At 44.9% G+C, this 12,351-nt stretch overlaps 1 protein-coding gene across 7 annotated transcripts in view; it reads right to left on the bottom strand.

Annotated features, from left to right (window-relative positions):
• NFATC2 (nuclear factor of activated T cells 2) overlaps window positions 1-12,351 on the bottom strand; it is a gene marked incomplete at its 3' end in the record, with an annotated part of 141,752 nt that overhangs the window by 97,577 nt on the left and 31,824 nt on the right. For 6 of the 7 annotated variants that reach the window (XM_081196104.1, XM_081196106.1, XM_081196102.1 and 3 more), the window contains exons 2-3: window positions 11,101-12,136; window positions 9,046-9,214 (exon numbers count right to left, since the gene is read on the bottom strand). In XM_081196104.1, coding sequence (XP_081052230.1) covers window positions 9,046-9,214; window positions 11,101-12,136 — 1,205 coding nt within the window. The remainder of the gene's footprint in view (window positions 1-9,045; window positions 9,215-11,100; window positions 12,137-12,351) is intronic. The other variant, XM_081196105.1, reaches the window with a different exon arrangement.

The following is a 12,351-nucleotide window of genomic DNA, read 5'->3' as shown; positions in this document are numbered from 1 at the left end:
ATTACGACTCAGATTCCCAAAGGCCCACAGGTCCTTATACCCCCATAGGAAGGCGTTAAAAAATGCAAACTTGACCAGATGTAGCTTAGCACTGAGAAGAAAACTCAAGGCAAAAACTTCTCTATCACATGTGTAAAAGGGTAAAAAAAAGAAAACGCAGGCAAGCAATGGATGAACTGGGATAGTGACTGAGATAAAGTGATATCCTGCAATGAAGAAACATATATCAGAATGGCCACTTATGTATCGCCTATAGAGGGTTTGCATCGCCCCAAAAAACAGAACAAAATGTAACACAAATTTACATAACATTTCCATACACTAATTGATTTGTGTAGATGCAAAATTTAGCAACAGCTACAATAATTTACCCCTTCATGTTGTGGCGAAGGGGCTTGAATAACTGAGAGAAGCTATGAGCTATGCTGTGCAGGGCCACTTAGGATGGACAGGTCATAGCCAAGAGTTTAGACTAAATGTGATCCACCTGGTGAAGGAACTGGCAAACCACTCCAGTATTTTGCCAAGAAAACTCCATGGACATAAAAAAGGAGAAGCTTTGAGAAGAAAGTGAGAGTTTCCAAGGCATGCTCTGGTTCATGGGGTCACGGAGAGTCAAACACTACTAAGACGACTAAACAACAACAACAATCATTTAAAGAGAAATGCAATATGGCTCACCCTAGTGAGGAGGCAACAGGTGATGGGTAATAGTTCAGTCTGCTGTTAACTGTTGAGGGGCAACTTCAGGGCTCCTGCTCTCCTTTCTTAGGGTTCTTTACTTTTAAACCAGACTTGAGACTAGACAGCCCTCAAATAAAAGTCACCTTAAAATAGAGGACTGCCAGCCCTTCAAAACAGGTGGTTGACCTCTGCAGAGTAGGACACATGGCAGCCCTAGCATATGTGAAGTTGGATTTGAGGATAGGTTCTGATGGATTTAAGATGGGAAGTACAGCTTAAACCATGCTTTGTGAAAACAGAAGTGGTCTGCATCATAGCGAAGGAGCTAGAAAGGGATGGCCTGTTTCCTCCTTCCAGAGAACTTGCTTCTAGGGAGTGGTATGCTTTTTCTCATAAATCAGGATCTTCAATGATGATCACACTCATCTTCCTGTCTAGACAAAACAGACCACTCTTCCAGAAGGAAAAATGGAATGTGTGTGAATGAATTCACAGGAGCCAGTGATTTACTCGGCCTTCAGTTGATAAATTAAGTTGATAGTGGCTCATAAACCCCTGTCAACAATATGATGTTTGGGGTGGCTGGAGTGGGAGAGGATACCATGGCAGGTGATGTATATACATCAAATGCTTCAGTCTTATAACATATTTACTTGCAATATGTCACACTGAAATGAATGGGATGCCCAAGTTGAATTCTTGGTGTCTCTGGCTAAGAAGAGTCTAGGCAGCAGAACTGGGAAAGACCTTCTCTGCCTGTTGGACAGCCACTCAGGGGAGACATTGACAAGCTGAATGGATAAACAGTCTGGTTCTGTACATGACAATTTCATATATATATAGCACCCAGCCGTGTGATAAGAAGACTAAACTCCACCATTTCTCTGCAAGTCTCTGATCAGAAACTAAACCCTTCACAGGTCAGTAAGGAACCACCTTACCAAGCAACACACGTACACTGCAGTTCTGTATGTTTATTACTTGGCAAATTGCCGCCTTAATTCATCTGTTGTGTGCATATACCAGTTTTCAATGCAATACTCTTGGGGACATTTCCTATTGCATTTGACCAACTCCATTCAAGTCTGGCAGCTCACCTGTTCACTTCTGCTTAGAACTGGGCATATTTCTAGTGGAAGTCTTTAAAATACAACATCGCTCCAAATGGGGCACACACACACACACCGTGTGGCCAGATTTTCCCAATAAGCCAGTGGTAGTTCAGAGACCCGTTTGTTGACCTCTGTGTCAAATAAATAAATAAATTGGAACATGGAATCCCCGCTGCCTACAGTTAATTAAAAGCAAATACAAAGCTAAGTGAGAAGTCTCTTCCTCCCATCTCTTCCCTTTTCCTGCTGCACGGAAGTAGATAAGAAAGCACTTGAGACATTTTCTCCCTCTGGTGTCAAAGGAACAGGTAAAGCTTAAAGCAGAAGACTGCCACTGGCTCGTATCAGCACTAAGTTTTCACCAGCGCTCTTTTTAACATATGAAGCCCTTTGTCATTTTTATTTCACGCATCCTTTGGAAAGACTGGCCCACTCTGCTTTATAAAACAGGGATATAAATTTCTTCTACATCTGGGGCAAGCAGGGCAGTCCAGTCAAATCCACTTTATTTATTTTTTGACTAGGGTATGTTTTGCCAACCACAGGCAGGTGCAAAAGACATATGCTTAGAATTTAAGAACAGGGTGCCTCTGGGTATATTCTACGTTTAGGAATTCTTTTTCAGCACCAGAAGAGCTCCTAGTCCTATCCCACAATGAAAGTCTTTCAGCAACCTAATTTAGGTGGGAAACAATTTGGTTTTGTTGCTATTGTTAAACATTTGAGGGTCAGAAAAACCCTTGATGGTCTTCTGCAAATTATCCTGAGATCCCGTAGTATAGCCCAATCCACCTTCTGCTCATCCCTGTTCTAAATCCAAACCCAGATTCTACCTGTTGTTGACCCAAGAGGCCATAATACATTTCTCCCAAAAAAATGGCATGACCCTTCTGGTATGCAGCCGTATAGTGAGCCAGGACAGCCTCAGCAGAAAAAAAGAAGATGCGTTCTGCATCAAGCTTCAGATTTTCAGAGAATATGGATTTTTGAGAAGGAGTAGGACTGTCTGTTCTGGAGACAAAGGGCCAAACTTCGCAAGATTAGAATGCATTTAAACATGTCTTTTCTTGTTACCTGTCAAAGTAATAATGATGGAGACAAGATCAGGATTCTGCTGCATGGGGAGAGGAGGGGTTTAATCTATCCTACACAGTGCTGTCCCAGTGAAAAGCAGCCCTCCCAGCTGCTATTTTATGTAGGAAGAAAGCTGGTTTTGGCACCTGTTTGCAGCTTCCAAGGGTAGAATCACAGCTTGGGCAAAAAGGGTTAATCTACCTCCCCATGTGCTGCAGTCTCAATCCTGAAACCAGCTCCTCCCATGCAGCTTTTATTTTTTAAGTTCAAAAGCAGATGCTTCTGAATGCATTCACAAATTTAAGGTCATGTTTAGTCCGGCCCTAGGGTACCACTAGCTGTCTGACAGCAGTAGGGAATTGTACAGGATGCTGAAAGGCCGTCCTTGAACACAAAGGCTGTGTGTTCTGCCCATCCCCACACTTCTCATAAAGAGGCAGCAAGACACATTTCGAAACTTTTCTCCAGATTAAGTGTTCATGTCCTCTTCTATAGTCGTTTGAAGGGCTGTCAGAAGATAGGCGCCTATCTAAAGAAGTCCTTTATTTGACGTTCTGTCCAACTTTAAGATAAAGAACCCTAAGAACAGAAGGTGCCTTGAAGATGCCCATCAGCAGTTAGCATCTGGGTAGCAAAGTGATACAGGTCACCTGTCTCAGCCCATTTTACCATAGTGGGGAAGACTACATCTTTCTATCTAAATCGCAATAATGGATTTCTATAATTGCATCTAAATGACCATATACATAAGTTTCACGAATTCATGTCCTCTTTTGTCCTTTTTTGAGCCAAGGTGTTAGTGGCCCCTTGAACCATGTGGACTAGAACTTTACTTTTTCAATTACTGGGGGGTGGGGTGGGCAAAGGATCAGGGTACTGCATTCCACACTAGGCTTTAGTCACACACAGAGAACCGAGAAATGTGGATTTCACACAGTCCAGAATTCATTGCGTTCCTGTGAGTAAACATTTCTGCATAATACCCGCAATCCAGCCTCTAATTTGCACCAAAAGTTCTGGTCTCATGCATTAATTCAGGGCTCAGCAAGACACATGACAAATACAGTTACAGGGGGAAGGAAGCCTGTAGTAATAAACACTGGGACTTAAACAGGAGCTGCATGATGTGTTACTAGTTCTAAGCAAGAATCAAGGCCGTGTTTGCTGTGAAATGTTTTGTGAAGTGTGTGTGTGTGTGTGTGTGTGTGTGTGCACGCGCGCACGGAGGGGGGGATTAGCCTTTTCTAATTGTTGTCACTTCCTTCCTCTTGTTCTTTTAATACACAAGCACCGATGCACATCACTCTGCAACCGAGTGCTGAGGCTTGCATGGGTAATGCAACATACAGCATGCAGTCTGCAGTGGCTGGTGTTTTGCAGTCACTGTGACTAAAGTCCTCTACTTACATGTTACATGGGAACATATGGAACAAATCCCCAATGGTGACTCATGTTAGAGGAAAGCACTTCTGGAAGGGATGGCGCTGGGGGGGGGGGAGCAGCTGTGTGTGTGCTTAATATGCACACATAATTATATTTGTATGCCGCCTTTCCACAGTTCAAATCATGCCCGAGGCAGTAAAAGAAACACCAGAAAATACACAGCCAAACTGAACCACTTCCACGTAAATCGCAAGGTCTACAATAAAGATACCAACAACAAAAAATCCCCAGCCACAACCCCAACCACCTTAACAAAACTCCCCAAACAAAATTTCCCCAGCCTGCCACTTTCCAGGGGCAACTCTTATCCAGCAGAGTTCTAGATAACAAGGCTAAATATGCATCCAGAACGCCAAGGGATGGAAAAGTCACTGAACGAGGGGGTAATTTTTGTTGCTAGGCAGAAAGCAATTCAAATTACACTTCACTGGTCCCAAAAGAGCTTCACTGGCTGTCTTATTTGCTTCCAGGCCAAATTCAGTGTGGCGTTGCATGCTTTAAAAGCCCTGCAAAGTATGGGACTCAGGAGAGTGCCTTTCCCCCTATCATCCTGCCCATGCTGTTTAAGATCATCTGATGAGGCCCTCTTCTGGGTCCCGCTCCTATCAGAAGCAATACAAATGCAGCAACTAAAGAGAGTAGCTTGGCTGCTGCCCCTTCCCAGCAGCGGCCCCCACCTGTGACTTGCCTGTCACCAGCATTATTAGTTTTCAGGTCCCAGGCCAAAGCATTTCATGTAGTATTTAAGCACTGTTATGCGATCTGTTCTGCCTTATTAATGTTTTGTATTTTCGTCTGGTTGTTACAGCCTGATGCTTAGAAACTGCACTTGAATCTGTCCTGGGGGAGGCTGGCGTATAAAAGTTTTAAATCAATTGCAGCAGAAAAGGGCTGGTTTGGGGAAACGGTTAAGCACCCGCCCCTCTCCTCTCTACCCGTGTCTAGGATTATTTTCATAAACAGCTTGCTACAGATGCAGAATTCGGGGCACAGTAGAAAAGGTTAAGGGTGCTCTTTATTTTCCTCTGCGTCTCTCTAGGCTTTAATTTGAGCCAGGCCTTAACTTCAGGACCTAAGTCTTTTAAAAGTGCATGAAGACCAGCCCCGGCACATCTGAATTCGTTGATACAAAAACAGGTGCCTCTGAGCATGTGCCGAGTGCATCTATCACAGCTGAGCCTTCATAGTTCACTTCTACTTTTCTGTGCTTATAGCAGCTTGCTGCCTGGGGCTACCCTTTGTACAAATGTCTAAACAACTGCTGGTAAACGGGAGTTTACCGAGAGGCAAAGGATGTCTCTGTGTACCACATCCTCTCCAAATTGGGTGACTGTGCCAACCTGGGTGGGGGGGAGGGGAGGGGAAAGCAACATGTCAACACCAGCCTTTGTCCTCAACACAGAGCCAGTTGTTGCTATTCTGGGCCCTCGAACAAGATGTTAAACACACAAAAGCCCATGTCCTCGCTGAATGCATCTTGTCCTGCCAGAGGCTCTCACTTTAACAGGCGGACAATTGTTCTGGTGTTCTAGGAGCACCCTACGAGCACATACTCCTCAACGGCGTGTGCCAAACTCCCAAGATCAAGACTGCAAAGAAGAAGAAGTGGCCTCAGAGAGCAAAACCACAAGATAGAGCTGGGGAGGATATGAGATCCACTGCTGCGCAGCTTCCCTTCCCTGACCAAAGTCAGCTCCCACAAAAATAAAGACGACTTTAAAAAAAAAGAAAGAAAAAAGTAAGCAGAGTCGTATTTCAGAGATTCCTTCAACAGAATGGGCACCTCCTCCCTCAAACTCTTAAGTAATGTCAGGAACAGGGAAACACAAACAAGCGCACAATGAAATCGCTGGATTGGAATTTATTAATCTTTGATTATATTCATTCATGCCCACAAGGTTCTCTGTCCAAGTACAGTTGTCAAAGAAGCAAAACAGAGCTAGAGAGAATGTGTAGCCGTCTTTAACCTTTTGTGTTATTTTCAGCATTGTATATTAGTCTTTTGATGTGTTTATGCCATATGGAAAGCATACGTTTTTGGGTGGCCATGCAAATTGATTTAATAGGTAAATAACCTATATCCTGTGTATACTTTACATCTGTCCTTTTCATGCATCGTGTACATGTGTAGAGCTACCTTTTGAACATGTTCAGCATGGATATCTGCAAGGGGGAGCCTATGCATGAGTTGACAACTTCCCCTTAAGTGCCCCATGCAATCAGGGACCCCAATTGTGCACATGGAAGATGCAGCGAGCTTGCTATCTCCTGCTCTGGAGTATAGGACTTGAACCAATGGATTCAAGTTACAAGAAAGGAGATTCCGACTAAACATCAGGAAGAACTTCCTGACAGATGACCCTTCTAGTATCCTTTCATCCCACACACCACAGTGTTAAATCATTTGCAACAAACAGATAGCCTTAAAGATAAAAAAGGATGCATCCAGCCATCCTTTCTATGGGGATTCAATGTGCCCCTTTCAGTACATCTGATTAGGGAAAGCTTCAAAAGCATGCTAGACTATCACCAGCATGTTTCAGCTCTTGGTGTGATGTGCTGCAGATGGGAGACTGAGGTACCTAAATACTCTCCCTCCCCAAAAATCTCCCTGCACTTGGAAACCTAGACTACTTTGGGGGATAAAAACATCTGTTGGCTAGGATCCATGTGTGAGCAGGACAGAAGAAACACAGAACCAGGCTTCTTGGTTTTACCTCAACAACTTGCAATGCTAAGGAGACAAGTCACAGATTGGTTTTTAATGCCCTAGGAACTGCTGTGGCAAGAAAGTACAGTCAAGGGCAATTCTAGACTATCACTATTTTCGGATGGGATTCAACTACATACTGGCAAATTCAGGTTGTGCAATTCATAGAAGAGTAGATTTGGAAGGGACCAGGAGGGTCATCTAGTGCAACCTCCTGCAATACAGGAGTCTTTTGCCCAATGTGGGGCTCGAACCCTGAGATTAAGAGTCTCGCGCTCTGCCGAATGAGCTATGCAACAAGCTTTTATGCAACAAATCTGCTTCTTCCCCAAAAGATCAGACTCTTTGGCAATAAGGAAACTGGTGGGAAATGCAAAGTGTGGGATAACTCCAGCTTTGACACGACATCATCTAACCTCCTTGCAAAGAAATCAGGAAGAACGCTCAATAAACAGCAGCTATCCGGAAGCAGCTATAAGAGTCCAGCTGAACACACAGCGGTTCATGCCTCTTCTTACATGTTCATGTTCATGCCTCTTCTTTAGATCCCTGTCATAGCAACACATGGCATATTTAGTACTAAGGGGTCCTAATTCAATTCCTCCATAAACTTAGACTGGAATTCTCCCATTAAAAGTAGCATGGATTTGCACACTGGCAATGAAACTCAAGAGAGTTCACCTGATCCTCCACTATCCCCATGACACCCCAGCTCTACTTCTGCAACCTCAATCCACCTTGCAAAAAAGATAATTAAAAAAAATCTCACTCTGAACTCAGTGACTTTTCTTCTATGAATGCATGAACTCAATTAACTTGTGGCCCTATCACTTTACAACTACATAAACTTTACAGTAGGCCATCAAATGCCTCATTGAACTAAGTGCCAGCTCTGTGAAGTGCTTCTCCTCTTATCACACTCTAGCCCTGGCCAATGAAACAATCTCCTCCTGGCGTAAAGAAGATATTGCAAAAGGAGGAGAGATAAGTGACTCCAAACCACCCATATGTCAGCTTGATTTATATTGCCAAGCCCTACAAAGGGCAACATATATACACAGGTTGACTTCACTACCAACTGCCTTTCTGAATTCCAACTCTACAGAATGATTCTATGCCACTGCGAAGTTCAGCAAAGGCTGAAGCAGCAGAGTTGGGCCTCCTCCATTGTATCTCGATACAGCTCCATCTTAAAACATCAGTCAGGACCTGTTATTTTCAAGGCAATCATACTGAGTTGTTTGTCAAACTTAAAATGCTTTATTCACACCTTGTTATATCATCTCAATCCCTGAGAAGCACCCATTTCTTCTTCTCACAATAACTTTTTTATTGTTGAAAAAAATAAACCATAGAACAACCTTACTTATGCCTGCATGTGAAGGCTTCTCTTAAAGTCAGGAATTTAAAATGACTTATAGGTATCTCTAGACCAGGACTGTTTTATAGGGAAGAGCTAAGTACTGTACCTTGTGTCCTGGAAGGGCCAAGAGTACAACTTGATTTCATATATATCACATAATATAGAAGCAGTCTCCAAGCAGTTTATAAAAACTGAAGTGCTACACACACACACACACACACACACACACACAAGCAAACGATGAAATGAAAACAAGAGCCAGGAAAATGACTCAGTGGCCTGGCCTCCAAGTACCGTATTTTTTGCACCATAACACTCACTTTTTTTCTCCTAAAAAGTAAGGGGAAATGTCTGTGCGTGTTATGGAGGGAATGCCTACGGGTGGCATGCCTACGGATTGTCCTCCTCTAAAAACTACATGCGTGTTATGGTCGGGTGCGTGTTATAGAGCGAAAAATACGGTATTTGTAAAGTGGATAGAAGAACTATATCTTCCCTGACCAGTAGGAGACTACTGTCTGCTATTCATAAACACTTTTTATAAATATGTTGCACTAGCCTTGTTTTCCCAAACAATATGGTGCTATGGCAGGTTGCCAAGAGGAACAGAGCTATCAAGAAGCCGTTGCAGTTCATCTTCTCCAAGAAAAAGATCTTACCTGGACCACGGGGTGCCCCCCTGTTGGTGCTTTGACTGCCCCTCGGCTTCCTTCCGTCTCATAGTGGGCACGGTGGTGGGGTTTGGGCTGCACTTCAATCCGCAGCTCGTAAGAGCCAGAATGACTGGAGAGGGGCCATTCAAGTGGTGGGAGGGAGTGCACGGGAATGCTGGGCAGAGAAGAGGGACATTAATTGGAGAACGTCATTATGGAACGCAGGTTGGCTTTTCTCTTTCTTTCAAAAGAGGTCAGGGTGCACAGCCTCCATTAAGAAAAATGGAGGGGTTCGCCTTCCCTCAGAGAATTAGCACAGGGTCTGTCAATGACTATGGATCACAATTACTTTATGGAGCCTACAGATTTTGAGGCAGTAGGAAAAGGACTGTTGACTTCATGCCCTGTGTTATGGGTTCCTGGGGGCATCTGGTTGGCTGCTGTGGAAAACAGGATGCTGGATGAAGTAAATAGGCTTTTGATCTGATCCAGCAAGGCCTCTCTTATGTTTGACTACACTAATGCAGGGAGGGGGAAGAGACAACACTGAATGGAGAAATTAGTGGGCAAGCAGAGATGCTTTAGCCTTGCTCCTTGCAAATGCTTCCGCTGGACATGCGTAAACGATTTTTTTCCTCTGAAAACAATTAAGTCCAGCTCAGTGAATGCTAGCTGGGGGAAAACACTTGAAAGGGAGAATTAGTGGGTACAGAAAGAGTTACGAACTCCTTTCTTATGTCTGCCTAAGTGCTCTGTCCCCACATTCTCAGTATCTCATTAAAATCATATGTTTGCTAATATCTCCACCCTTTGAAACAGGTCCCTGGTAAGAAATTACCTCTAGCAAATTATTTCTTCTGTTTGGAGGTGAGCTTGTACATGCACAGAGACAAACAAGAGCAGCAAACAAATCTAATGTGTACAAAGGTAAAAGGGACCCCTGACCATTAGGTCCAGTCGTGACCGACTCTGGGGTTGCGGCGCTCATCTCACTTTACTGGCCGAGGGAGCTTCCAGGTCATGTGGCCAGCATGACTAAGCCGCTTCTGGCGAACCAGAGCAGTGCACGAAAACGCCGTTTACCTTCCCACCGGAGCGGTACCTATTTATCTACTTGCACTTTGACATGCTTTCGAACTGCTAGGTTGGCAGGAGCTGGGACCGAGCAACGGGAGCTCACCCCGTCATGGGGATTTGAACCGCCAACCTTCTGATTGGCAAGTCCTAGGCTCTGTGGAGCCCACAGCGCCACCCGTGTCCCTTTTTGTGTACAAACTGTACACTTATTATCAGTTTAGAGAGATAGGAGACTGCCTTATACCAAGTTAGATGATTGGTGCATCAAGTACAGTCATACCTCATGTTGTGTTTGCTTCATGTTACGTTCTTTCAGGTTATGTCTCGCGGCGACCCAGAAGTACTGGAAAGGTTACTTCTGGGTTTTGCCGCTTGCGCATGCACAGAATCGCTAAATCATGCTTCATGCATGTGCACAAGCGCCAAATCGCACCAGGCACCTGCACAGATACGGTGCTTCAGGTTGCATTCTTTTCATGTTGCAACCAGGCCTCCGGAACGGATCCTCTTTGCAACCAGAGGTACTACTGCATTCCTACTTGGGAATAGCCTGGGAATCTGCTTTGCATACTGAAGATCCCTGGTTCAATCTTCAGCATCCACAAATGAAACTAGGCATGTCTCCTGATTTGGAGATTTCAGTCTGTATGGAGCCAGATAGACCAATGATTTCAATGAGTCCACTCCCGGAGTGATCCCATGTTTGGTGGACATGACATCTCCCAACAACTGGCTACATATCAGAATGCATTTTTCTGGATGCATCCATAACATAATAACTGGCTGGCAACCCAAACAACAGGTTCTGTATTGCAAGAGCCTTTTATTTTTAAAAAATTCCTTGGGTATCACGGTGGTAGTTATTGTTTAGAAAGTAGGCAAAGGCAGACCATCCCATACACACGCATAATGGAGGTTTGGGCTATCAGGAACAAATTCTATCAGACCTGTTAGCAAGAGTGACCACAAGACATGCAAGCTTACCTGCAGATAGGTATTGCAGGCATCAGCTGCTTTGGCCAAGATGGCGGCACTAATAAGATAGACTCTGGTGGTGGGTTCCTCCGATCATCCTGCTCGCAAGGCCCAATGTATTCAATAGGCTGAAGAACGTGACACGGCATGCTGGCTTTGTGGGAAGACATCGGCGAAGGTTCCGGGCTGGTTCTCCATATTTTTGTGGGGACTCCGCAAGAGGGATCGGTGGTGAGGTTGCTCATTGCATCCATGAGGCTAGAAGAGGTGGATAACTGGGTGTAAGTGATGGAAGAGCCGTCTTCTCTCAAGGGGATCTGGGGTGAGGCTTGCGGAGAGGGGGTCCTCGATTGCAGTGGAGAAGTGCAAGGTTGCTGACTCCCGTAGAGCTCGGGGCAAGGGTACTTCCGCTTTGCTCCTGGCGATGACGACCTTGAGTTGGGACGTGGAGATGTTGAACGTGGCCCCAAGCAGGTATCCTCCACGATGGTTGCTTGTGGGGACATTATTGGCGAGGTTCTAGGGGAATAATGAGCATGGGTGTTTTGAAACTGTGGACAAAGGTCATCACTAGGGCCATTATTTGGTGAAACGCATGGTGAGGTATAAGGAGAGAAATTTGTCTCTGAAATGAAGCTTGCAGAGGAGCCGCTGCTAGGAGGGCTCAGGCACAGAGGTTCTCGGTAGCTCTCAAAGCCAGGGACAGGCAGAGTAAACCTTGGGCTAGCAGTAGCTGAGTTGGACTGATGCTCTACCAATAGATCTGTGTCTCTGCTGCTGAAGGGACCCCCCGAGTGAATCAGTTCATAAGATGGTGTTATCTCAATCCTAGGGCTCAAAGTAGGGGGACCGGCAGCCTTGCCCGGGTCCAAGTAGCATTTTGACCCTAGGCTATCTGGCTGTCCATATCTGCCCATGTGATCTGCCGAAAGGCTAGACAAAGCGAAGGGGGTGTATGGCTTGAGGCCATAATCCGAGACATCATCATGAGGGTAAGTAACTCCAGAGGGTGGGCTGATGATTTTATGTGAAGGAGTCGGTTCTTCTGGAAAAAGAAGGGTGGCTTTTAAGACTAGACATACCACGGCAGAAGCTGAGCAATCACGGGTTAACAAGAAGGCATTAGCAACAGTGTGTTAGGAAAAGGTTGTAAAGATATTGCATATTTATATCGATCACACATGGAAGCTGCTTCAAAGTTGGTCATTCTCAGCACAGAAGCAGCAGCGGTACCATCCTGAGACCACCCACACCCTGTAA

This window comes from Podarcis bocagei (genome assembly GCF_964188305.1).
Source record: "Podarcis bocagei genome assembly, chromosome: 5".
In the NCBI taxonomy this organism is placed as follows: Eukaryota; Metazoa; Chordata; class Lepidosauria; order Squamata; family Lacertidae; genus Podarcis; species Podarcis bocagei.
The sequence above is the reverse complement of the archived record's forward strand: the minus strand, read 5'-3'. Positions and strand labels throughout refer to the sequence as shown.